This window comes from Canis lupus, chromosome 17, assembly GCF_003254725.2.
Source record: "Canis lupus dingo isolate Sandy chromosome 17, ASM325472v2, whole genome shotgun sequence".
NCBI classification, from domain to species: Eukaryota; Metazoa; Chordata; class Mammalia; order Carnivora; family Canidae; genus Canis; species Canis lupus.
Window position 1 is genome coordinate 59003168 of NC_064259.1, and position 27830 is coordinate 59030997.

At 40.3% G+C, this 27830-nt stretch overlaps 1 protein-coding gene, 1 long non-coding RNA gene and 1 pseudogene across 4 annotated transcripts in view; 1 reads left to right on the top strand and 2 right to left on the bottom strand.

Annotated features, from left to right (window-relative positions):
- The window catches only part of FCGR1A (Fc gamma receptor Ia), a 28877-nt gene extending 9343 nt beyond the window's left edge, over window positions 1-19534 (top strand). The window contains exons 2-7 of one of the 3 annotated variants that reach the window (XM_025453204.3): window positions 10411-10518; window positions 10902-10922; window positions 11781-12038; window positions 16675-16926; window positions 18065-18349; window positions 19109-19534. In XM_025453204.3, coding sequence (XP_025308989.1) covers window positions 10488-10518; window positions 10902-10922; window positions 11781-12038; window positions 16675-16926; window positions 18065-18349; window positions 19109-19383 — 1122 coding nt within the window. In that variant the 5' untranslated portion in view covers window positions 10411-10487 and the 3' untranslated portion in view covers window positions 19384-19534. Of the gene's footprint in view, window positions 1-10410; window positions 10519-10901; window positions 10923-11780; window positions 12039-16674; window positions 16927-18064; window positions 18350-19108 lie in introns of those variants that run through there. The other 2 variants (XM_025453205.3, XM_049095863.1) reach the window with 2 other exon arrangements.
- On the bottom strand, window positions 2841-7308 carry LOC112664044 (proteasome subunit alpha type-1-like; annotated as a pseudogene).
- On the bottom strand, window positions 15939-16793 carry LOC118351232 (uncharacterized). Its single transcript, XR_004806353.2, has 2 exons — window positions 16653-16793; window positions 15939-16251 (listed from the first exon to the last, which is right to left on the bottom strand). It is a non-coding gene; the product is annotated as an uncharacterized LOC118351232 (long non-coding RNA).
- Window positions 19535-27830: the final 8296 nt, after the last annotated feature.

Genomic DNA, 27830 nt, shown 5'->3' on the forward strand with positions numbered 1-27830 from the left:
TGGAGAAAACATTATGAAGTTTGATCTTATGGGAATTCTTAGTAGTCGATCTTAAGAGGTGTCCTAGGAGCACATTCTTCAGCTGAGAACTTGTACCCTTTGGAAGGAGCAGGTCCCACCTAAGGTTCACTTTCATCCCAAATCAGGCTTCAGAGTAGGCTATTTAGTGTAGTTGGGACCTGTGTGGTCTTTGAGTCCATGTATGGACAGGTAGGCTCCATTTCTGTGAAGCCCAGTAGATGAAGTCTTAGGGACTGCTGTGGGTTGTGAGACAAGGAACCTCACGAAGTATTTGGATATGTTACAAGCTAAAGGACAACAAGCTAAAGGACACCTTAACCTAAGAATATTGGTGCTTTAATAGCAAGCATCTCACCTCCTACCTGAGTGTCCCAGGTTTGGTTGTGGGCCAGTACATGTGACTGTTTTTCTTTTTTCTCCGTCACAGAAACTTCATTTACTACCTCTTGAGTCTTTATTACAAGGGTAAGTCTAGTTGATGCAAAGATCCAACAAGTAGGGGCAGCACTGCAGTCAGGGGAGGAAAGGAAGAGAAAGAATAAAATGGGCAGTATTTGGGGAATACTGGGAATACTGGGACAGGACTATGATCATGGAAGGATTAGCGCTTGGCGTGATGTGCACAGCTGTTCTTCTGGGGTGCAAAGCAAGTTCTTGTATGTTGCTGGGGACATGTAACATTTGGAACTAATTCTTGCCACACTCATGTGCATAACTCCTGATATTATGACACCACCTACTAGCAAATAAATGTCCTAGAATATGAAGAATAACTTCAGTGTGTGTTTCTTTCTTTGGAAATTGCTTTTGGAAAAAGGCCAAAGATTTTCCTTCTTTGTCATGCATGCCTATATTCTTTTGGTTTTCTGTTGTCATGATACATGTAAATATATCCCTAGAAGTAGACTTGAGGAACAAAGAATCTCTCATCCTCTTCTTTAGGTTGCCATTTCATTAACTTTTCTTGAATCTCCTGTGTATTACATTGGACCAGAAAGTTGAGAAATTTGGCCAATAGAGAATTTCTCTCTACAGGTTACTGTACAGGTCACTATATAATGAATGGTCAAAGTCATACATTAAGTTAACTTTAGGAACCTAGTATACGAGAAGTCAATTGTTCCTTTTGAATGCTAATTATTTACCTTTTCTATCAGAAAAGGCCTATCAGACAGCCACAAATACTTTACAAATAGAGAAGTATTCAGACTTTCTGACCTAGGTAGGCACAGCAAATGCAAATAAAACCTATTCAGAATGAGAGAGAAACTGAAGTATGGGAGCAGTGCTAGGAAGTTCTAAAGCCAATCAAAAGCCAATCAACTTTAATTGCCAACCACTCAATTAACAGTTTAACTTCCTGACATCATGTGGCCACTCTTCACAAATGATACTATATCAAGTGATAATGTGGGTAATGTGATAACTGCCAAAGCAGAAGCATATCCACCTTATCTCTACTCTGTCCAAAATGCCAACTCTAGAAGGCTGCTTTTTTGTTACATACATAGGAAACACAGTAATTTAGAGGATACTCAAACAAGTAGGACAGAGAAAGGGCCATTACTAGTTTTGATGTTCTAAAGAGACAAAATTAAGAGGGTGAGAATTGGGAGACAATGTTGGAAGTTCGGTGGAGTGGTGGAAAATTATTCTGGACCAAATACTTCCTGCTGTTGGTCCTGTTATAAGGGAAGCAATTGTCATGAGAGGAGCCACATCAATGAGCATTCAATACACCATGGGAGACAGAGACAAAAATGCAGCAGAAAACTGGGCAAGGAAGGCAAGGGATTTGGCACTACCATTTATCCATCCCCATGCCATGGGCAGAGTCATCCTGGATTCTTTTTTGCAGTCTCCCTTGACACCCGCCAATTAATAACCTAGGATTCATCTAGGGAAGAAATTCTGACTTCCGTTGCAGGCTGTGGCTGGGAAATCATCCTAAACTATGATATGACAGTAATCACACACACATTTAAAAATAAGGTATCTTTAAAGATTAGTCTATTATACCTTTACAGTTGAAGGTGAAGAAGAAAATATCAAAGCTCTAACAAAATGGCTCTTGAAGATTAATTTACATATCATTACCCATGATAACCAACTAGCATAGAAGACAGTTAAAAATGGATGGTTGGGACACTTGGGTGGCTCAGTGGTTGAGCGTCTGCCTTTGGCTCAAGGCATAATCGCAGGACTCTGGGATCAAGTCCCACATCTCCCTCTGCCTATGTCTCTGTCTCTCTCTCTCTCATGAATAAATAAATAAAATCTTTAAAAAAATAAAAAATAAAAATGGATGGTTATATCCCAGTAGAGATATATACTGAAGTCATATCTTAAAGTCTATTAATGTAGCTATCTTTTGGTTAATGTTTTCTTTTTTCTTTTTTTTTAGATTTTATTTATTCATGATAGACACAGAGAGAGAGGCAGAGACACAGACAAGGGAGACGCAGGCTCCATGCAGGGAGCCCTCTGGGGACTCAATCCCGACCCCAGGATCATGCCCTGAGCCAAAGATAGCCGCTCAACCGCTGAGCCACCCAGGCCTCCCTTGGTTAATGTTTTTAATAATGCTCCTTTTCTCTCTTTTTGTTTTCAACCATTTTATCACTTCATGGTTTTGGTATGTCTCTTGGATACAGCATATAATTGATTTTTAAATTCAGTCTAGCAATATTTATTTTTTACTGAATAATTGAGCCTACTTACCTTTAATATAATTGTTGATATAATTAATTTTAAATCTACTATCTTTCTTTTTTCTTTAATTTTTATTTATTTATGATAGTCAACACACACACACACACACACACACACACACACACAGGGGCAGAGACATAGGCAGAGGGAGAAGCAGGCTCCATGCACCGGGAGCCCGACATGGGATTTGATCTCGGGTCTCCAGGATCGCACCCTGGGCCAAAGGCAGGCACTAAACTGCTGCACCACCCAGGGATCCCTATTTTTTTCTATTTGTCTTCTTTGTTCTCTGTTTTTTACTTTTTTTTTCTTCAGGTGAAACAATTTTATTTCACAGTTGTCTTTAAAACCACAAAGACACTATGTTCTTCATATAAAAACATTAGTACAGATAACTATACTTTCTAGAAAATGATTATATAGACCCTCTCAAAGAAAAATGCACACCATTATATAGTTCAGACAAGTTACTTGGGAAAAACACATCTGGACCGATTCTTAAAACATACCAGAAGACCACGCTGCATCTTTTGGTTCAAAGTATAGATTACTATCATCAGTAAGGGCTCCTGCATTCTTACATATTTGATAATACACATATAGACTGGTTTGTGACTTAATGCTCCATTGGTTCATCAGCCTTTTCTGCAGGTTCATCAGCAGGTTGAGCAGGCTGTGCCTTTCTCTGTGGTCTTTCCTCAAGACCTCCCAGGAACAGAGATACATCATCATCATCATAAATCGTAAACTCCAAGTCTTTACCAACAATTCCAATGGAAACATTCTTTGTAGTTAGGTCCTGTTCTGCCGGAAGTGTCTCTCGTAAGGCACGCAGACCATGTTTAACCAGTTCATTCAAATTGCACTCCATAAACCCAGACATATGTCTCTCCAAGTAAGTACGAGCTGATTGTGAACGGGCTCCAATGGACATGGCTCTACAGTCAAAATAGTTGGCAGATGGACAGGTTTGGAAAATGTGAGGGCCCATATCATCATAACCAGCAATAAGCAGTCCAACACCATATGGTCTCCGGCCATACCGTTGTGTTGGTATCTGGGTCTTGCTTCCAGTTAGAGATACAAGACGAGACACAGGAGAGGTTTGTCAAATACAAATCTGGAATCCAAACACTCCTGGCGCATAAAATGACATAACAGTCTAGCATCAGCAGTAAGTCCCGCAATTGAGATACCAAATGGTTATCAACATGAAGAATTTTCTTCTGATGAGCTGCAAGCTCTGACTGTGCTCTCTTCAATGCAACCAACACTGCATGGGTTTTTGATTTCAGACCAACTGTGGCTGAACCTTGTTTGACAGCTTCCATTGCATATTCAATTTGATGAATCCTGCCCTGAGGGCTCCAGACAGTGACGTCATTGTCATACTGGTTGCGAAACATGGTTCCGGCGCGGGTCCCGCTGCGGCCTCCGGCAGAGATGGCGGCTTCAGGAGCGCGGCCCTGTTTTTTACTTCTTTCTCTCTTTTTGGATTGTTATCTTTTGAACTATTATAGCTTTTTTATTGTTTTATATACTTTACATCCATTTTTCCTTCTATGTTTTTCATTGAATTTCACTTTGCTTCTTTTCTGTCAGTGATTAATTTAAAAATTAGTCTTTATTTTCTTTTTTTAGTTAATTTTAATCTTTGATTTATCAAGCATAGTAATAATTATTACACTTACCCTCATCCTGGACAGTATAGAGACCTTGGAATACTTTTATTCCATCTAATGTCATCTATATATATATGCAGTTATCATTTATTTTTTATTTATTTAAAGATTTCATTTATTTATTCATGAGAGACACACAGAGAGAGGCAGAGACACAGGCAGAGGGAGAAGCAGGCTCCATGCAGGGAGCCCGATGTGGGACTCGATCCTGCGTTCGCAGGATCAAGCCCTGGACTGTAGGCGGCGCTTAAACTGCTGAGCCACCGGGGCTGCCCCTGCAGTTATCATTTAATATCTAATGTCATCTTTACATATGCAGTTATCAGTTTATTATTATTCTATTATATAGTCAGTATCACATATTATACTCATTCTGAGTATTAGGCCCCAAAAGACCATTTATACATTTTTATATGATCAATGTTAGGTGTATTTATGGCTACCTTTATTTTAATTTTTTTCTTTTTCTTTCCATATGGAATCATTTTTCTTCTGCTTGAGAAACATCATTTAGAAGTTTCTTTTGTGTTAGTCTATTTGGGAAGAACTGTTTCAGCTTTTTTTCTCTGAAAGTGCCTTTATTTTACTTTAATTATTGAAGACTTTTATTAAGTATGTAAGTCTAGGAGGCAGTTACTCTCAGAACATTGAAAATATCTGCATTCAATTTTTGTTTTTCAAAAGTCGGTCAGTGTTCTGACTGCTGCTGATTTGAGTGTAATCTCTTTTTTCTCTGAATATTTTTTTTTGTCTGTCTTTTATTTTCTGCAGTTTTACTCTGATCTCCCTAGTACTGATACCCCTTTATTTACCTTGTATAAGACTGGTTGGCCTTCTGGAATCTGTTGATTTGAGTCTTTCACATTGCCTGGAAAACTCTCAAACATTTCTTCTTCAAATATCGCCTTTGCCTTGTTTTCTCTCTCTTCTACTTCCAAGACTCTAACCAAAATATAAGATACACCTTCTCACTCCATTTACTATTTTTTGTTTGTATGTTTTAATATTACATTTTTTTCTCCTTGTCCTATATTTTGAATTTTTTCTTTTTCCCATATTTTACTTTACTGTTTTCTCTTCAGCTGTGACTTCTGTTAAACTCTTTCACTGAGTTCTTAATTTTAGCTATTTTTATTTCATTTCAGAATTTATTTTTTCCCTCACTAAGGGAAGAAAATGTTTCCAGGAAGATGAAAGGATTAACTGTAAAACATTGATTAGATTAAATGAGGGTAAATAAGAACTGTATCGGGTTTTTTTTTTTTTTAATTTATTTATGATAGTCACACACACAGAGAGAGAGAGAGAGAGAGAGAGAGAGGCAGAGAGAGAAGCAGGCTCCATGCACCGGGAGCCCGACGTGGGATTCAATCCTGGGTCTCCAGGATCACGTCCTGGGCCAAAGGCAGGCGCCAAACCGCTGCGCCACCCAGGGATCCCAGAACTGTATTGGGTTTAGCAAAGTTTTTGGCAGCCTTGACAAGAGAAGTTTCAGGAGAGTGATGAGAATAAAGGTTTGATTGTAGTGGATTCTAGATGAGAGACTGAATATGCAAATGGGACAATGGCTAGATCATATATAAAAATAGAATTCCCACCCACAATCTGCAGCAACCAGTGCTGGAGACCAATCCATTATTTACACTAACCAGCTCAGATTATAGTTGTAAAAAGAAATGTTTCCTTTTGTCCCTTTTGACTAGAAGAGGCCTGTGGTCACCCTTTGGAAAGTTGGAAGGATTTGGAAAGATGGTGATCAAGGTTATAGGTTTTCAAGCCTTTTTAAGGTTTGAAAAGGTTATACATTTACTACCCCTACGGAGTGCTGAGGTGTCATGAGATGTAAATGCTTTATCTGTAGATTGTCACCACACTTTTACTGCAAAGGATTAATTTTCCCCCAAGGGCACCTGGCTTTGACTTCTTTCCACGTAATAAAGCTGCTAATTACCTCAAAAGATTTCTGAGTTACAGTATAGAGGTAAGCATACTTGGAGTCAGTGAAGAATAATTCTGTTTCTACTGAATTTTACGATTATATCACTACTGCACAAAACCAGACTTGGAGCTAGTTTGTGTCTCACTGAATCATTTATTAACTTTCTGACCATAAGCAAGTTGCTTGACCTTTTTTAGCTTTTTTTCTCATGCACAAAATTGAGATAGATAATAGCAAGATATTTTCATCCAAGTAAAATGTTGGAGTGTTCAGCCTTGTTTAAATGGATGAATCTACTTTATTACTCTGTCTTTCCAGTGAGTGTTGTTTTTACTTTCTGCTAAGAATCAGCCTAGAAGCTATTAGAGGAAGAGAAACTAAGTTGTGGTGGCAAGAAACAAGTTAGACTGTGATTAAGGTCAATCTCACCCAAATAGGATAAAACCCTAAGAAACAAGTTATCGTACAGAAATTTTCAAGGATTAAGACCACTGTATGTGCTTCTTCTGAGCTCTAAATATACAAGATTTTCATTCAAATAACTCTCATATCACAAAATCTTGCAGAGTGTTTCAATTCACACTTACCCACTCCTAGTAGTTCTGTGAGCTTTTCAAAGTTCAAAAAAACTGGTCTGAATCCCACAAACCTTGATTACAAAGTGAACATTACTTATTATCTGGACTCTGTGCTGGAGGAACTATAGGCAGGAGCATTAGCTAAGTCATTAGAGTAGAAGCTTCTAGCTGAAGTAATATTGCATTATAAAATGCTCTTCAAATTGCCAATTTCACTTGTAGTGAAGTTCCTTACCACTACTCCGGTCTGCCCTCCTCGTAGGTTATTACAAAGAAAATATTACTACTATTTTCATCATTAATTCCTCAGAATATTGAGGGTCAGAACTATGTCTCCAATAGTAGAGTTCTTAGAAATTCTGGATTATATTGTCATAAAGGGGCTCATTACTTTTGCATGGAATGTTAAAAGGAGGGCAGCCCGGCTGGCTCAGTGGTTTAGCGCCGCCTTCAGCCCAGGGCCTGATCCTGGAGACCTGGGATCGAGTCCCATGTCAGGCTACCTGCATGAAGCCTGCTTCTTCCTCTGCCTGTGTCTCTGCCTCTCTCTGTCTCTCATGAATAAAAAAATAAAAATAAAAAAGGAATGTTAAAAGGATTGATAGTATGCAGACAGCATATTAGATTTGCTGTAAATTGAAATAGTTTTAAGGAAATAGCGATAAAATAGAGCTTCTATAGAGAACATTCTATACATTAGAATTCCACAACAATGGGCTTTTGGTAAAGCCACTGATTTGATCACTGAAAAGTTTGGGAAAGAATCTCAAGAGCACACAGGAAAATTAGACAAAGGGTTTAATGGATATATTCATGATGACAAAAAAAAAAGTGGGTTTAGAGAAAGAGGAAATGGATAAAGTAATCCCAGACTGAGACAACCTATAAAAGACAAACGATAATGCCACAAGAAATTGGGACGCCTGGGTGGCTCAGCGGTGGAGCGTCTGCCTTCTGCCAGATCCCGGAATCGAGTCCCGCCTCGGGCTCTCTGCATGGAGCCTGCTTCTCCCTCTGCCTGTGTCTCTGCCAATCTCTCTCTCTCTGTGTCTCATGAATAAATAAATAAAATCTTTTTAAAAATACCACTAGAAATTAACCATAAAGGCTAGATGATACAAATATAAAATCATGGATAAAGATTGATTTTCTAAGTTGATGAACTTTGAGGATACATGAAGCAGAGAAAGATTTAATAGATCAAGTAGTAGGAATAACTAAGGATGAAAAACTCATTGAATTTCTAATGGAAACTTGAAATTGAACCAATCAGGAACTTTTTATAATGAACAGCCGTTGGAGAAAAACATCAGGTAAAGTTTATCAAATCTCTTGAAAAACACTTCCAGCATTAGCAAATATATCAAGGTAGTATATTCAAAAGATATACAACATACATACAAAACATATTAAGCAAAATTGTGGTGTAGACATTATATGCAATTATTTACTTAAAACTTTCTGTATAGGTTTGAATAGTTCCTAAAATATGTGGTTGTTAAAGAAGGAATTGAGTAGAAAATAAAGTATTACTGACTGCTTTTTACTGGCAAAGAGTGTAAAAATAAGATAAATTCTTGGTCAATTCTGTATAAAATTTATATGATCTTACCTTAAAAACTATATCAAATAATTGTTCACAAATTATTTTCTGTAGTAAATAAGAGAAAATTTTTAATTAAAATAGGTGAATAAGACTTTGCATGTCCCTTTGAGAAAAGCGTATTGTATGAAGCCTATGATGGTCTTGTAAACTATCATCAGTCTATGGAAATATAAATGTCAAAGATAGATGTAACTTCTAGTGGCTCGTCTGAGTATCATAATTTTCACTGGTCATTACATACTGGAGATTCGTCTGCCTTGATTACAGTGTTTGCTCTGTTATCCTAGTTGTTTTTACATTTGGAAACTGCAGATGCTCATCAGAAAAAAAGTATTTCATCCTTCACAGTTCTCTTTCAGTTCTCTTCCACAACAATACTCATTTCCCCATGTTTTTCTGGTCATTCACTCATTTTTCAAAGAAGCAACTATTGTACTACAAAGGAATTGTGAGGGGTGGAGTGGGTACCATTATACTCTCTCTCTCTCTCTCTCTCTCTCTCTTTTTTTTTATTAAGACTTTATTTATGAGAGACACACAGAGGCAGAGACACAGGCGGAGGGAGAAGCGGGCTCCATGCAGGGAGCCTGATGTGGGACTCGATCCCGGGACCCCAGGATCATGCCCCAGGCTGAAGACGGCGCTAAACCGCTAAGCCACCCAGGCTGCCCCCCTTATACTCTCTTGGAGAGACTGTGGAGGAAATCAAAGTGCCTGTCTTTAAACCTGGTTTCTACTTTTTATAACCTTGGGCAAGTTACCAAATTCCTCTTTGTCTAGTTTTCTCATTTACAAAACAGAGACAACCAGAGAGTCTACTCATACTTTATTTTGAGGGTTAAATGAAAAAAGACATATCAAGCATATTTGCCTGGTATATCATAAGCACTCTACAAATATATGCAATGATGATGATAATGATAACAGACAATCTGACAACATGTATCTAAAGAAAAAAATGTATATTTTCTTGGACTGAGTGATGTTGGTTCTCAGAATGTATCCTATGGAGATAGTAAGTTGAGTTCTTAAAGATAGGTGTAAAACTATTTATTGCAGTGCTGGTAGTAACAGTAAAACATTAGAAATATCTTGCATGTCCATGAAGGGACATCCCTTCTTAGAGATATTTCTACTCATATATACGAGTCATTTTTCTTCTCTATAGCATTTACATTAAACAGTTAATTTCCTTAGCTATAGCCAAGATAAACACTCCAAATTCATAATGTTTTTCAGGGAGGTGGCTTTTAAAAAAACAAACCAAAATGGGATATTGATCCTGTATGTATTCTCAGAGGAATAGAGACTTCATTGTAGTAGGGGAGCTCTTATAAATGAGTTATTCCTCACATGTCATGTAGAGGTTGATACAGATTAATCTGGATTCAAATGATAAAGTTGTAGAGACAATGGCCAGGCTTTGAACCAGCTTTAGAAATGAGGATTTGCTATATTTTAGACCCCAAAAACAGAATTAGTAAAGAGAGATACAATTAGAATAGAATATCAATGGGCAGCCCCGGTGGCTCAGCGGTTTAGCGCCACCTTCAGCCCAGGATCGAGTTCCCCGTTGGGCTCCCTGCATGGAGCCTGCTTCTCCTTCTGTCTGTGTCTCTGCCTCTCTTTCTCTCTCATGAATAAATAAAATCTTAAAAGAAAAAAGAATAGAATACTAATAAAAACTTTAGTCTTTCCCTTGAATTTGAGAGTTTCATAACCCCAAATCCAGAGTTTCAAACTGGAGAAGACAGGCTGAGTAGTTTGAGAATGGGAGGAGAATGCTGCAAGAATTAAGGACGTATTTCCCCAAAAAGGAGCATGATGGTAGTGGTCAGAAGAGGCAGTTTCCTTCCTCTTTTCTAATTTCAGCTCCAGAGCCTCCAGCAGAAACTCTTCAATGTCTTGCATGTTACAGACTTCACTGTTCCCATCAGCTTGGAGATAACATGTGGCTCTTGACAGTTCTACTCCTTTGGGGTAAGTTGGGTATAGAGGGATAGCTAGAAGGGTAGTGGCTCTGACTGTCTTCCTTTGGTATCCTAGACTAGAACTCATGAATGTGGGGACAACTATATCTGTGCTTCCATGATTTATTTATGCTCATTATACCAAAAGCCTGGGAAGAGAGACTTAGTGATAACATTTAGCCTGGAAGCATCATATCAAAATAAAGCCTCATCAATAACCATCCATAGGTTGTTCAGTACCACTAGTCCCTGATTTTGAGAAAGGGGGTAGAGAGAGACTCAAGACACCTAAGCTGGCCCCTTAGAGTCTATATTAGTTTTGTCTCCTTGATTCTCCTTTCCTTGTCATCTCCCACTGACCAACTTATGTCTCTCTTCTTTGGTCTCTTACAGTCCCAGCTGGTGCACAAACAGGTGAGTAATCTTTAACTTTATTTCTCTTTCTCTGCCACATTCCTGCTTCTGAAGGGTGAGTTTTGTTTTCCTGAAGAAGAGAGTATAGGGAGAGGATAGAAACAAGAAAGATTTATAAATTATGTAAAATCTCCTATATTCGGAGTATGATTTTAATAAAATCCTGGTTTTTAAAGTTTCTCTCTAAGATTTCCTGAAAAAGCCCTGAGCTTTGGACTAAATGCCTATGTGTATATAATAGCAGGAAAAGGCCAGAATTGCAAAACTATAGACGTAGCTCTTCCAACATTCCTCAAACCTGTCCCCTTTAGAAGAAAGCTGAGTACTTTCTTTTTAGAGAGAACCAAGCAAGTACTGAAGGCTTCTTTCTAAGTGAGGAGTTTGAGCCTCTATTTCCAAAGCAGATGCTAATTAAGTCCTGAGTTTAACCCTCAGGGACAGTATAGCACAGAGGATGAGAGAACCAGCTCCAATCAACTTGCCTGGGTTTAAAACTCTTCTGCTTTACCAACAATGAAAACTAAATTAGTCATTTGTTTCTTCTTCTTCCTTTTTTTTTTTTTTTTAGTCATTTGTTTCTTAGGAATCCCAAATCTCCAACATCTAGATGTAGATTTAATAACATGAACGGAGCTCTGTGCATGGGGTGTGGATGCTCTCAGTAGCTAGCTTTTACAGGTTCCCACTTGCTTATTTTTCAGTCTCATCTAACTATATATTTTTTACCTTGTGCCTTCCACAAAACCTTATTAATTACTCAGATCTTCCTTTTATTCCACTTGGTCTTCTTTTTTCCCTTCTTTTTCTTTTTCGTTTTCTTTCTTTCTTTCTTTCTTTTTTTTTTTTTTAATCCCCAAGCAGACCCCGTAAAGGCAGTGATCACCTTGCAGCCTCCATGGGTCAGTGTATTCCAAGAGGAAAGTGTAACCTTATGGTGCGAGGGACCCCATTTGCCTGGGGACAGCTCTACACAGTGGTTTCTCAATGGCACAGCCACTCAGACCTTGACCCCCAGATACAGAATCGCTGCTGCCAGTGTCAATGACAATGGTGAATACAGGTGCCAGACAGGTCTCTCAGTCCTAAGTGACCCGATACAGCTGGAAATCCACAGAGGTAAGTAGGGCATGGAACAGGAGAGCTGGAAATCACAAGGTCTCCCTTTATGTTTTCCCCTTTATCGATGCCAGATATGTGTGTTTTCATTTATTGGAGTGTAAGTTTCAGCTCTGTGTGCCTACTAGGTGAAATTAAGTCCAAATACTTAGAATATCACATGAGGGTCCTTAAACTGTGCCCCAATAGCACCCCTCTGGGACAGCTGTGAGCAGGGTATCTAGTGTAAAACTCAGACCCTAAGATTTTATTATTTAAAATGATCTAATTTTGTTGAAAATCTGCACACAGTAAATAAGAATTCAGAAAAATGTACAATGATGAACAATGAAATCTCTCTTCCACCTCAGACTCCTAGTCCCATGGTCACCTTCTATAGAAATAAAACTGTTAATATTTATGAACCGTAAAAAACAGTGGTTGATGAGGCACCTGGGGGCTCAGTCAGTTAAGTGTCTACCTTCAGCTCAGGTCATGATCCCAGGGCCCTGGGGTTGAGCCCCATATTGTGCCTCCTGCTCAACAGGGAGAACAGGGAGTCTGCTTCTCCTTCCCCCTCTGCTGTTCCCTCTGCTTGTGCTCTCTTGCTTTCTCTCTCAAAGAAATGAATTTTTTTTTTTAAATGGTTGGTTGAATACTCTATATACTGTTCTACACCTTGCTTTTATCACTTAAAATACCTTGGAGGTCTATTTAAATCAATAGAGATCTACCACGAACTTTCAAATGTCTGCCGTATGGCTGTGCTGTAACTGATTTAATCATTTACCTATTAGTAAACTTGTAGTATATTTCCAGTTTTTTGTTTTTACAGTCCTGCAATAGACATCTCTATACTTATAGACTGGAGCACATTTCATAATATATCTGTAAGATAATATTCTGGACATGAAATTACTTTTGAGACTAAGCATTTTAAATGTTGATGAATGGAAGGGAAACCGCCCCCCCCCCAACATATCCACTTAAATTTGTAAAAGATTTCCATTTGTCAAGAAATGGAAACTGAATGTTTCATTATTCAGTATAAATCATTCAAATGTGTTGGGGGAGAAGTAAGGGGAGGGGCAGAAAGAGAGTGAGGAGGAGTCTCCCTACCAAGCAGGGAGCCAGGGGGCACAGGACTTGGGGATTATGACCTGAGTTGAAGTCAGAGGCTTAACTGACTGTCCCTTGGACAGAACTGTTTTTACAAGATATTTTATATAGTTGAAGTAGAAGAAGTGCTTTATAGTTCAAGTGACAAAAAAAGTGAAACAGGGCTAGGAAGAGTCCACTTTCTTTGCCTCTGTACAGACTGTAGAAGCCCCAGCATTAATGACTTACTGAGAATAATATATTTTACGTTTTTTTTTAAAAAGCTTTATTTATTTATTTGAGAGAGCGAGAGAGAGAGAGAGAGAGAGAGAGAGCATGATGAGTGGGAGTGGCAGAGAGAGAGGGAGAGAGAATCTCAAGCGGACTCCACGCTGAGTTCAGAGTCTGTCTCAGGACAGTGAGATCATGACCTGAACCAAAATCAAGGATTGGATGTTTAACCAACTGAGCCACTCAGGGGCCCCACTATTTCGGGCCTCTTACAGGTAGTACTGCTATGAACATTTTTCTTTTAAGATGTTATTTTTTTAAGTAATCTCTACACCTAACATGGGGCTGGAACTCATAATCCCCAGATCAAGAGTTGCACACTGTATCAGCTGAGCCAGCCAGGTGCCCCCACTGTGGACATTTTGATACCTGTTTTTTGGTGCACTTATGTATACATATCTGTTGATATGCCTAGGAGTGGAATTGCTCGGTCACAAAATGTACATCTATTTGTTCAGCTTTAATTTTCCAAAGTGGTTATACCATATTACACTTCTACAGTGGAATGTAAGAGTTCTGGTTCCTTTTCATCCTCATCAACACTCGGTGCTTTCTTTCTTTTCTTCTTTCTTTCTCTTTGTCTCTTTCTCTCTCTCTCTTTCTTTCTTTCTTTTTTTTTTTTTCAAGATTTTATTTATTTATTCATGAGAGATGAAGAGAGAGGCAGAGACACAGGCAGAGGAAGAAGCAGGCTCTCTGCAGGAGCCTGATGTGGGACTTGATCCCCAACCCTGGGATCAGGCCCTGAGTCAAAGGCAGATGCTTAACCACTAAGCCACCCAGGCATCCCTCTTTCTTTCTTTCTTTCTTTCTTTCTTTCTTTCTTTCTTTCTTTCTTTCTTTCTTTCTTCTTTCTTTCTTTCTTCTTCTTTCTTTCTTTCTTTCTTTCTTTCTTTCTTTCTTTCTTCTTTCTTTTTCTTTCTTTCTTTCTTTTTCTTTCTTTCTTTCTTTCTTTCTTTCTTTCTCTTTCTTTCTTTCTTTCTTTCTTCTTTCTTTTTCTTTCTTTTTAACATACAGAGGTTTCTATATCTTTCAGTTTAGTCATTCTGGTGCATGTGCAGTAGTCATCACATAGCTTTAATTTGCATTTTCCTGAAGACTCATGACATCAAGCATTTTCTACATTTATTACTTATTTGGATATCCTCTTTTGTAAAATACCCATCTAGGTTTTTTTTGTCAATTTTTCTTTATTGTTGTCTTTCCTTATCAACTTGCAGGATCTCTGTAGTTTGGACATGAGTCCTTTTTCAAGTGTTGCAAATATCTTTCACGCTGTGGCTTGTCTTTTCACTATCTATGCTGTTTTTTCAGTGAAAAAAAGTGCTTACATTTACTGTAGTACAGTATAAATACATCAGGTTTTGGGGTTGGTGCTCTCTATGCCCTTATTTAAAAATGTTTTGCCACAGCTAACCAGCAGAGGAGAGTTCACCTGTAGGTACACTAACTCTGTCACTTCAGTTAAATCTGTATGTGCTGAGACCACAAAAATATAGCTGGTTTGAGGATCTATGAGCATCCCAATCCTGCTTTAAGGTGATGAAGATGGAAAGAATGGCTTTTGAGGAGGAAATTAATAATGTCTGCTAAAAAGCTGTATCCTGAAATTTTTGATAATACTCCCAACTATCATTTAAGACTAAATCTTTTTAATTTTCATTAGTATGTATATAATTCTTTTTTCTTTTTCTTTCCTCATGAATTATTTAGAAGTGATTTAGGAAGGTGGCTTTTTGTTACTGATTTCTAATTTTATGTTAAATATGGTATCAGTTCTTTAGTATTTGTTGAAAATTGCTTGTGGCTTAGTACATACTCGGTATTTTTAACTGTTGCATGTGTGTTTGGAAAGTATGTGAATTTTCTTTAAACTATAGCTTCTATATAAATCCACAAAAATCAACTCTATTCATTGTGTCATTCAGATATGTTATATCATCACTAGTATTTTTGACAGTGTCTGATCCCATCATGTTTGTGGATATATAAAGCTAAGGTGTTTGTGTGTTGGGGTACTGTAATCTTTGAGCACCTCTTGGTTGGGAATGGGAATAAGGGAGAGAAGAGCATTATATTTAGAAACACTGTGACAGCATCCAAAACTATAAAAGTCATGCTACATATACCACTGGAATACCTCTGCCTTCTGTTCTTAGGTAAATTCTGGAGGGGGAAAAACACTACTGTCCCTTTTTGTCTTTTGTCCTTTAAGAACCTCCTCCCCATTTAGCCAAATCAACTGCTCCAGGGAAAGAAAAAGGAAGCATTTTTTTGGTTATGTGTAGAGATGTACATCAAAAGGGAGGGCCCCTTGGACTTGGAGCTTGTTTTTAGCAGCTAGATCACTGATCTGCGCATGTGTGTATATTCTGTCAATTTAGGGGCACATATACATCTGGAAATGTTTGCTATTCTGTGTGCTTGTCTTGGGACAAACAAGTATGTGGGATGCCATTAACATAGTAGTCAGGAGTTGGAGTGTTTTAGTTTTTTTTATTGCTGTGTAACAAATTACTACAAACACAGCAGTTTAAAACAATGTATATTTATTATCTTTCCATGGGTCAGGAGTCTCAGCACAGCTTAGCTGGGTGCTCTGCAGGGGCTGCAGTCAGGGTATTGACTGAGTTGTGTTCCTTCCTGCAGATCTTCCAAGCTCACATGGTCGTTGGCAGAATTTAGAATTCAGTTCTTTATGTTATAAGCCTGAGGTCCCCACCTTTTAGCTGGCTGTCAGTTGGAAGTAATCTCAGCTCCTCCAGGCAGGCCTTTGCCAGATGGCCCTCTCCCAACATAGTGGCTTACTTCTTCAGGGCCAGTGGGAGACTCTCAGTCCAGTCAGCTAAGAGAGTCATATAACGTAACCTCATCGTGACAGAGACATCCTGTAACCTTTTTCATATCCTGTTCATTAAGCAAGTCTCAGGTTACACATACACCCAAGGGGATTACACAAGGGTGTGACACACTGGAGTCATCTTAGAATATTGCCTACCACATACAGTAAAATGTTTTTATCCCAACCAACTTCTGAAATCTGGCAAGGGAAGTAAGAAGGGCCTGTGTGCATGGCTGCTTGTAAAGACTACTTTTCTTCCCAAAAAAGCTAAAGATAATTGGGGGATGGGCAATAGGCCTCAAATTCGGCAGAGCTCTGAGGTTGAAATGTTGAAAGAAAAAAAGATAAGAAATCCACCAGGGCCCAGCTTCAGCCTCCTTGTCCCTCTGCTACTGTATACATACATTTTGGGTATATATTTTCCAGATTGGCTAATACTCCAGGTCTCTGGCAGAGTCTTCACGGAAGGGGAACCTCTGACTTTGAGGTGTCATGGATGGAATAATAAGCTGGTGTACAATGTGCTTTTCTACCAAAATGGCACAGTCTTGAAGTTTTCTCCTCAGAATTCTGAATTTACCATTCTGAAAACCACCCTACATCACAATGGCATCTATCACTGCTCAGCCATGGGAAAGCATCGCTACGAATCAGCAGGAGTATCTATCACTATAAAAGGTATGTATCTGAATAGTCACAGAGCTCTAGTTTTAAGGACCATTATAAATCATCACTTCAGTTTGCAAGAGAAGAGACTTAAGTTCCAGAGAGGTAGCTATCTCACTGAAGGCCATACAGTGACCAGTGGCTGGGCCAGAACTGGAACTGAAGTCTTCTGGGCCTCCGGTCTATTGCTCTTTCCAGTAAATCGCAATGCCCATCAGTAATCCCAGGAGCTAACATGAAGGGCAGGGCATAGTGAGGATCTATTTCATCATTTTAGTTGCAAGGAATAGAGATTTACTTGAGGTATGTAGGAGGGTTATTAAAAAATAACTCAATGGAGTCTCATAAAAAGCTCCATAGAATCAGAAGCCATGAAGACATTAGGACTTGGTTTTACATTTTATCTATCTCTCAGGGGCAATATGGACTCTCTGATTCTACTTCTCTCTGAACATGTGCTAACTAAGCAGCTTTCTCTGTTCCAGCTTACATGAGGGCCTCATTGTGGTTCTTTCATCTTAGTACTCATATAGTTATAGTTTCTGTTTGAAAAAGAATTCATTCCGATGGGAAAAAGAGGATTGTCCCAGATTATCTTTGGGGGAAGTGAGTAACACAAGTAATAAGTCACTGACCTGGCGAGTAGTGTGTGTCAGTGTCCACTCCTGGTGGACCATTACCAAAAGGCATGGTCACATACTCAGTAATATGACTATTCAGGGAAGCATGGACTGTGTGGAGGTATTCTTTTTTTTTTTAAAAAGATTTTATTTTATTTATTTATTCATGAGAGATACAGAGGGGGGAGGGCAGAGACACAGGCAGAGGGAGAAGCAGGCTCCATGCAAGGGAGCCCAGTGTGACGTGGGACTCAATCCCAATTATGCCCTGGGCCGAAGGCAGGCGCTAAACCACTGAGCCACCCAGGGATCCCTGGAGGTATTCTCCCCAGTAGGAAATGAGGAAGTTGGCAACTATAAGAGTATCTATGAGGAAACCCCAAGAATGCCTCTCTGCTGAAAGTGGGAAAATTTGTCTTACAGATGCATTCTCTAGGGGCAGGTTTCCCAAGGAGGAACCAGGTATATTTTCTGTAAAAAGAACCTTGACACTGAAGCAGGCAACCCTGTCCCCATCAACTTTTCTTTAGAGCTATTTCCAGCCCCAGTGCTAAAAGCATCCTTGTCATCACCCATCCTGGAGGGGCATGTGGTCAATCTGAGCTGTGAAACAAAGCTCCTCCTACAGAGACCTGGTTTGCAACTTTACTTCTCCTTCTACATGGGCAGTAAGACCCTGCTGAGCAGGAATACATCCTCTGAATACCAGATACTAACTGCTAAGAAAGAAGATTCAGGGTTATACTGGTGCGAGGCTACCACAGAAGATGGCAATGTCGTCAAGCGCAGCCCTGAGTTGGAGCTTCAAGTGGTTGGTGAGCATGAGGGGAACTGACAGGCACAAGGAGAAGATGCTCCCTTTTCTCCTTTGGGGCTGAGGTTTGTTTAAGGGGATTTCATGGCCCACCCAGGAAAAACCCATGAAGGGGCATTTCCACTTTTGATTCGTAACTTCATTATTCTCATGAGCTCTATTAAGTTTCCTTTCTTAACTCCATTTATTGCCTTCCTTTTGTCCTTCTTTTCTTCTTCATTTTCTTTTTCCCCCTGTTCCTCCCCCCACCCTAAAAATCTAATCAATATATTGAGTTCCTTCCATCTGTTGTCATAAATGTGGGGATATGAAGACAGTGGGGTACAGCTCTTACTTCAAGGAGCTCACATGGTAGATTGGTGACGTAGGGAATTTTGTGGATTGCACATAAATACCTGCCCAAGTGGCTATATCTGGCTGAGGTAGAGAGACTGTGAGCTCCAAGACAAAGACTCTTTGGGAAAAAAGTTTATCTTCAACCCAAATCCATTTCAGGCATTAAATGGCATAGATGTAGCATTTTTGTCTGAAACTAGGAAGTCCACTTAGTAGGCCCTGGCAGTTAAGCTCTTATGAGGAGCCTGCCCCTGGTCTGTACACCATATAACTCAGGTGGAGCACCTATCTGCCCCCTGAAATTACCATTGTCTCCACTGGGGACAGGCATACCAGGTGTCAGCCAGTATTCCCTCCCAAACATAATTCATCCAGATTCCTCTGCGTTCTAACTAGCATTTCTTCTTGTCATTTTCTTTTTCAGGCCCCCAGACACTAACTCCTGTTTGGTTTCACGTCCTTTTCTATGTGGCAATGGGAATGATATTTTTGGTGGATACCATTTTCTGTATGATTATACATAAGGAACTGCAAAGAAAGAAAAAGTGGAATTTAGAAATCTCGTTGTACTCTGGTCTTGAGAAAAGAGTAGATTCCTACCTTCAAAAGGAGAGAGATTTAGAAGAGCCAAAATATCAGGAACTCGAACAGCTGCAAGAAAAGACACCCCAGAAGCCCCCAGAGGGAGAGCAGCAGTAGAGCCCAGGGGGTGCCCATGGATTGAGATGGTGCCTCCCACTTCTTTTTGGTGCGTGCATTGGGGTGCAAACACCCAAAAGTTTGAAGACGTTAGAACTCTGAGTCCCATGTCATCTGATTAACTCTGAAATAAAGCAAACAAATGAGTTGACTTCAAGTGGAGATAAACTTGGAAACTGGGTAATCAGGGATGATTTGAAGTGAGACCTACTTGAAAGAAATCTTTAAAAACTTGTAAGTCCAGTCTATTATCTTACTATGTAGTTTGAGCAATAATGTATTTCTAGGGACAGGGTGAAAAGGTAAGTGGGTGCATATGTACAAGAGATTAAGATGAGAAAGAGAATGAGGAGGAGGCAGAAAAAGAAAGGATATCAGGGAGACAAAAGAGCAGAGACCCAAATAAGGAAATGTAATTAACAAATGGCTCCTGAGAGACTATGGGTGCTTACACCTCCCTGGAGTTATCTCATGGCTTCTCTCTTCAGCACACTAGCAGGGAATGCATCCACACAGCTTATAGAGATACATGGCAGTTCCTCACCAGGACAAATGGGGGCATGATTTTTGCCCTTTCATTGGAGGCTTTCTCATAACTTCTCTGTGTCCAGAGACACCAGGAATCCTGTTTGCCTATCCCACTCCCTCACTCCACAGGAAGACAGAACGTAACTGTGGCTTTCCTTAATAAATTAAACCTAGAACTCCCAGCAGGGTACTGCAGGAAGGAGCTTCAATTGGGGAGATGCAGTGACATAAAGCCCCAGCTCTTACCTCTAGAGATGTACTCTCCCCTTCTGATTATCTGGATGATTACTAACTAGTTTCAAGATAATGCTATACTCTCCCACATAGGCTCTCAACTTGGAGGCAAAATATTTTTCTGCTCCTCTATAACACAGCTGAAATAAAACTGAAACATGTGAAAAGACTTTATTAAAGCATAGAAAAAAAACAAAAGGAGTATAAAAAACCTAGCAACAAATTTTAGATTTGTTTTTTTTTTTAAAAAAACATAGCTTAACTGCCATACAAGGATGCATTATGCATTCCTGACTAGCCTATTCCTGGCTCCATGTGGGAGGGATCACCTTTAACATCCACCACCTAGATGCACTCTTAAGCAACTCAGCACTGTGAAGTAGATGGAAGAGCACTCTAGTCCACTGCTTCCCTAGTCTGTGGACAATGACAACGTTCTCTCTTTGAGAATAAAGTACAGCAATTATCATCTCACTAGAAGTACAACTCCAACATTTTTTTTTAAAAAGATCTACTTGAAAGAAGAGAGCACATGAGTGTGAGATGGGGGAGAGCCAAAGGGAGAGACTCTTCTAGCAGACTTCCAGGCAAGAGCACAGAGCCAGATGCGAGGTATAGCTTAAGACTCACAAGACCTGAGCACAAAACCAACAGTTGGATGCTTAACTAACTGAGCCACCCAGGTGCTCCAGTTACAAGTTCAACATTTGTATTAAAAGAAATGGTCATATATAATAGTAGGAGTTTCTTTGATTACACATAACTTTTGGTCTTATTGACTGAGAAAATGGACATGAGAATTGCAGGGAATGAATACCATAGGAAAGAGGCCCAAAGATCCTCTGTGGAACCTGAGGAATTGGGAACTGAAGGAGGAAGTGACATGGACACTCAGAGGAGAGAGCTCTCTGCTGATTCCACAGGGTGGATAGAATTTCAGGGAAAGGGCTAAGAGAAGATGACGCCTGGGCTGGAGCTAGAATGGAGAAGTCATTACTAAAGCAACATGAAGTGCTTCCTCCTTCCCCACTCTCCTCTTTTGTGCTTCCTCTCCAGATTTTTCCATGCTTCTATCTTTGTCACAGTTTTTTCTCACATGTACTTTATCGTTTAAATTACTTATTTGATGAACTCAATTTTCCCCCTGTTTTGTGATTAAAGCAATTTCTTAATTGTATTGCTGGGTGGACCCCGGATCCTGAGGCTTTGACCCATCGTCTCCCAAAGATACCACCAAAGGTTGTCTGTCATGAGAAATAATTCAGGGACAGATAGAACACAGAAATGAGCAGAGGGACACTAACAGGAAAGTTTATTAAGGTGAAAGTACACTTTTGATACATGAGTGGGAGAGAGAGAGAGAGAGAGAAAGAAACTGTGCCCCAGGGTTCAGGTTTCTGTTTTTATCCACAGTTGTTAATAAGGGTGTAATACTCATTACTTGGGGCAGGACTGGAAGCATGTATGTTTTCTCAGTTTTTTTTTTTTTTTCCTTCCTTATTTGGCCAGGGGTTTCCTGTCATGGTCCCTGCCATCTAGGGCCTCTCTGGTTCAGTCCAGCTTCTTCAGGAGTGCTGTGAGGACAGCCTCTGACACTCCCAATTGCTGGCCATTCTGTTAGAACTTGACTGCCTACCCTAACATTTGAACAATTTACACTTCAGTCTACCCTTATTTCTGGCCTATCACTGTGACAGGAATAGGTTCTTGGGGTCCTCCACATTGATGCCTACTTGACGATTCCCCAAGCCTTAGTGCTGGGTCAGGTCAAGGCCTGCTACCACCTCACACTTTCTCCAGGTGGAAATATTTGCTCGAGCTCCTCAGCAGGGTTGGCCAAGGCTTTATCGAGCTTTCGTTGCAGTCTGATTTCTTCCACTGCCCAGTCCTTCCTCTTCACTCTTCCTTTCACAGGGGTTCATCTTTAATAAACATCTTGCACCCCCAACTCTGTCCAGCATCTGCTCCTAGAGTCCACTCTGAGTGTTTTGTATGCCACTGCAACATTTATAAAGTCTTTTGAGTCTTATAAGACCCATCTGTTCCAAAAATACTTCTAGGGACATACATATTTTTAACAGACAAGAAAACAAGTTGGTAAGTAAAAAGTATGCACCATGGCTCCATTTTGCACAGAATAAGCTTGATACTCCTGTGACTTATCAAATTGAGCTGGTTTATGATGCAAAATGCTCTCTCTCCTATCTGAACATCTGCATATATTCAGATTGTACTTTTATGAATAATGAAGACTTGCATTTTAAGGTCAGAGTTTGGAATTTCACTAGTTAGCATTAGAAGCAAAACACAAGCCTGCTAATTTTACTTGCAGAAATCAAGAAGTGGATCAACAGAATTTTACTCAATAATGGTGAATTGAAACAAGAAACATACAGCACTTTAAAACTCTAGAGTCACCACTACCCCCTACCTACTGTCATACATATGGATTGCTTTACTCACTGACCTGTGTCTTCCTTGAGTGTGTGAACCCACAGGGATTCATGATGATGTTCTTGCAGGTACACTGGCAATAAATCAGGCCCCCATTTGTCAACTTCCATGCACAGGCTTCCATGCCTAAGAATATGTCCACTATAAATGTCTGTAGCTAGTCCTGCTTTTCTATCCATTCTTTCCCAATCACCCTTCACCCAGTTTGCAAAAGAAAGGCATATCTCTCATTCCAAATCATGATTCGTTGCCCCGAGGATAAAAAAAAAAAAATTCTCTGTGTACCAGAGACAAAGGCACTACACACCACAGGTAAATTTTTGTGTCTTATATTTATGGGTATTAAGGGCCAAGCTAGGTATTAGAAATAAACATGCTGGCCCATGTTGAGATATTCTGAATCCTGGTATATTGTAAAAGAGGCAAAGCAGAATTTAAGACAATTTTCAGGTAAAGACCTTGCCTCTTCTTTATTATCATTAAAACAACAACACAACAAAAAAAACCAGCTTGGCTCTTGAGGAAGAGTCCTGAGAACAAGGCAAAGAGTGTAAGAAATACTGATTAAATAACTGCATCTTATCTAGGCAACAAAGTTCTTATGCACAGCTCTACGTCTGATCTATTCATCAGTGAAGTAGGCTGTGTTAAGAATAGGCTAGGGTATGTTAAGGTAACAACTCCTGAATCTCAGCACCTTAAGCCAACGGAGGTTTATCCTTCATTCATGTTACACCAGAGTCAAATGTGAAGGCTGATAAAGGTGGTACTTCCGGAACATTGCCAGCAGTTGTGCCAGAGTTGAAGAGGGTATGGAGCAACCCAAAACAGGAAGTAAATCCTCCTGCCGAGAAGTGACACACAACACTTCCACCTCACTTTGTCAGAACTAGTTATCTAGCTCCATTCAACCACAAAGATGATGTAAAATTCTACAGGAAGCATAAAGCAAGAAGCTGGAAATATTGTGAAAGCAGCTCAAAGGCTACTGCAGAGTATTTAAGATATATAAAAAGCATGCTAGGAATTATCAACTGAAAAAAAAAAAAGGAATTATCAACCGGCTTCAAAGAGCAATCTCCCTACATTTGCAGTATTCTAAGTAAAGGGAAAGTGTTGATACCGCATTCACCTAGGATTCAATGTTTCTCAGTTGCGTACTCTGATTTCAAAAAAGTGATGAAACTTCTTTTACCTTTAACAGATGAACACTACATCTCCAAGTAAAAGGAATGGATAAAAATAAATAAATAAATAAATAAATAAATAAATAAATAAATAAATAAATAAAAGGAATGGATAGAAAGTAAGCTGGTGTCTTATACTTTCTTGAACAATTAGAAATATTTTCCGTTAATTTTTACCAAAAAAATAGTGGATAGTGTAAATCCGTGTTCACATTTTTACTTGGTTGCAAATCTGCTTGCTGTCATTCATCGATCCTTTCTCTGTTCCTAACTGGCACATGTTAGTAGATTATACTGTAAAGCGCTACGTAACGGTCACGAATACACTTTTTTAAACTCTACATTGAATTCGCGGCTAAAGCCGGTTTCTGGATGAACAGACCAAGGCAGTGGTTGCGGCACCGCGGAGCCCGGTGCTCCGAATGCGTCCCGCAGCGGGCGCGGGCGCCACCGCGCGGCCACCCGTGCACACTGTCACTTCAGCTCGCCTCCCCGCTTTCCGCAACCTTCCCCCAAACCGGGTGAGAGATCTTTGCTTCCCCAGAGCCCGAGCGGCAAGTAAAGGGCTTTAGGCGGGGGCGGCGGCCAGGCAGAGAAGAGCAGGGGGTCGTGCATGTCCGACTTGTCCTAGTATCCAGAAGAGCACCCAACTCGTGGGCTGTCTCCCAAACCCCGAAGTCCTTGTTTGCTCGGGGCTGCAAGTGTGAGTTCCCGGTTTCCCACTGGGCCCGGTGCGCGGCGGGAAGGACGACGGGAAACCCACCAGCGCGGCTTCGCGGGCGGCCCCTGGAAGCGCGCAGCTGGACCTCTCCTCTCGGGCCGGCGCCGGGGCCCGGGCCCAGCCGCCTGCTCGCAGACCCGACGGTGGCGCCACCCCGCGGAGAGGAGGACCAGGGCCGGGAGACGCCAGGAAAAGGCGGCTGGAGGCGGCGGCAGCGGGGCAGGGGCAGGGGCGGGGGGCGAAGGAAGGACGGCCGTTCAGTGCAGCACAGACGGCCTTCCTGCCGGGACCACCACCGTCAGAGCCGGGCGGGAGGCAGGGCCCCAGGCTCTTCCAGGGCCGCGCATAAATGCACTCGGAGTCGCAGCTTCAGCCAAGGGCCTGCCCTACCCTGGGTGGCGAGAGCTTCCGGGACTGAGAACAAGGCCCCGGGGGATTATTGCAAGTGGCGGGGGTGGGGGTGGGGGGCTGGCGGGTATTGGGCGAGGGAGGGCGGGAGTTCCCTCTTCGCTTTGAGGCTCAGCAGGAAAGTACCCCCAAAGCCTGCCGCCTTACCGGAGGGGCTCTTGGGCACATTCTATAAAATCCAGGGCTTACAGAACGGAGTACAACATCCCAGAGGAGACAGCGCAACAAGCAACTGGTTGTGAGAAGAGTGGGTCAGTTTCTCATCTTCCAGGCTTCATAGGGAAAGCCCTAAGCTCATACAGGAGTTCAGGCTCATTTCAGAATAGACTGTTCTTAGCCTGAGAAGGAAGCCCCAGAGCCGATCGACTGGTTTGGGGTAAAACGGGAAGAGTTGGGTCCATTCCAGATCTTTCCTGGCTACCACACAGTTGGGAGAACCCCTAGAGCCTTCTGGATTTAGGAATCGCCCCCCAACACCCACCCCAGAAGCCAAAGATAGCCAAACCTGCCTGAAAACCAGATAGGATGGAGGCGTAGCTGGGAATTGGCAGGAAGGGGCTCAACGGTCCTCACTGCCACCAGGCCAGTTGGAAGCAAGAAAAGCAATTAGGAATCCACCTGAGAAATAATGGTAGTTTGGACTTAGGGAGCAGTGAAGGTGTTAAGAAGTGTCACATCTGGAATATGTTTTGTAGGGAGTGCCAAAAAAGCTTGCTGATTGATTAGATGTAGGGAATGTGGGAAAAAGAGGAATCAGAACAACTTCTGGGCTTGAGCCTGAGCAATAAATTGATTCCACTGATTGGGACCAGGAACTGGGAAAGAACAAGTTCATGTAATGGGAGAGAGGAGTAATAAATGAGAAGCAAAGGTTTGATATTGGACATATTAAGATTACTATTTGATAGTTAAGTGTAATTGTTGAAAAAGCAACGGAATATGGGTGGTGCTCAGAGAACAATGCTGGAGTAGAGATAAAAATTTGAGAGTCGTCATATATATGTGGCATTTAGAGCCATGGGATTAGAAAAGACAATGTAAGCAGAAAGCACAGATAGCAAACAGAAAAGGGTCTAAGGCTGAACTCTGGGATGTACCAAATCTTAAAGGTTGTGTAGAAGAAGAGTTGGTAGCAAAGGATGTTGACAAGAAATAGCCAATGAAATAGAAAAGCAGAGAAGAAAGTGTCTCCAGAAAGAAACAGTGGTAAACTAAGGTCAAATTCTTTTGAGAAGATTATTGGATTTGGAGTAGGATTGCATTAAATATGTAGATGTTGAAAGTGACCAATCTCATAGCTATGATAGTATAAAAACCGAAAGACCCTAAGAGAACTGTATATTAGGCTAGGCAATGGAAAGCAGGATGAAAAAAAAATTATATTAAGTTAAAAATCTGGGCCTCCATAAGGTCTTTTGGGTATAGACTTCCTTGTTAATGCACTGCCAGTAAAACAGGAGCCAATAAAATTGTTTGTTGTCCTTACTTTATTTCTTATTTCTTGGTTTGTTTCTGATTGTGGAGTCCAAACCCCTAAAGGGTTAGAAGCTCAACTTTCTGCCTTCCCCATTTCATCTCCATCTCACACTAAGCACATAATACTCCTTACCTCCTCCACTTAAGAATAAATTGTGAAGAGGGAGCATGTGTTCAAGGGAAAGTTTCCTAAAGATGATAAGTTTGATAAGGTAGAAAATCTCTAAGAAAGACTAGAAATAATTGGTTTACACATTCTGGAGAAATAAATTCCCCAAACGTGGTCCTCTCTGAGAAGATAATTTTGAGGAAGAGTGGCTTGATTTCCAGTGAATCAGCTCTGGAGTCTGGTTGTGACTTTGAAGATCATTTCTTCTGAAAAGACAGAAAAAGGCCTAAGAAAAGAAGAAATAGGCATTTGCAATGGGATCGTAAGTGCCATATTTGTTTTAGAAAATCGTCATTTCCTAACTTGAATTCAGTCACATCTCAAAATTTCACAGGCTTTGGGTACAACTAACTAGAGTTCAAATCTTAACCCTGCACTTAATGGCTCTTTGATTTGCAGTTTCTTATCCCAATTACCTTTTATTCCATTTTGAAATCTATATTGTGGCCCATAATATCTAACTTCTATGGATTAGTTTTATTTACTGAACACTCTTTTATTTGCTTTGGAGGGGTTATTTCACTTAATCTTTTTTTTTTTTTTTTTGAGATTATTTATTTTAGAGAGAGAGAGCAGGAAGTAGGGCCAGAGGGAAAGTCATAAGCAGATTCCATGCAGAAGACAGAACCCTATGGGGAGCTCGATCTCACCACCCTGAGATCATGACCTGAACCAAAACCAAGAGATGAATGTTTAACCAACCACGGCACCCAGGTGCCCTTATTTCACTTGATCTTAATAGTATCTGATGCTGTCTTTTCCTTGTTAGTGAATGGCTTTTAATCCTTTCTCCATTATCTTGATCATTTTTTCTTTTTTTTTGATCATTTTTTCATATAAATATTGTCTCTTCCCTTAATGTCTGGTGAAACTCTCTGGACCTGGTGCTGTTTTTAAGGGTAGGTCTTTGCCTATCTTTTCAGTTTGTCCCTCAGCTATTTTTATTCAGTTATTCTACCTTTCTTAGGGCAACTTTGATCACTTGTATTAAAAATTAAATATTTTGTCTACATTTGCAAATATATGTATCAAAATGCACATAACACTTAAAATATCTTCTATATTTAACATTGCTGGTATAGTGCTGTACTTTTTCTCTTTCAATATTAAATTACCAAAGGAATAATCCTTTAATTTTCTTTCAAAGAACGAGATTTTGGGTTTATTGATTAATTCTATTTGGGGGAAGTGGGGAAGTATGATCTATTCATTTCTGCTTCTATCCTAATCTATTCCTCTACTTCCCTCCTGTTTTGCTGTCCCTTTATTA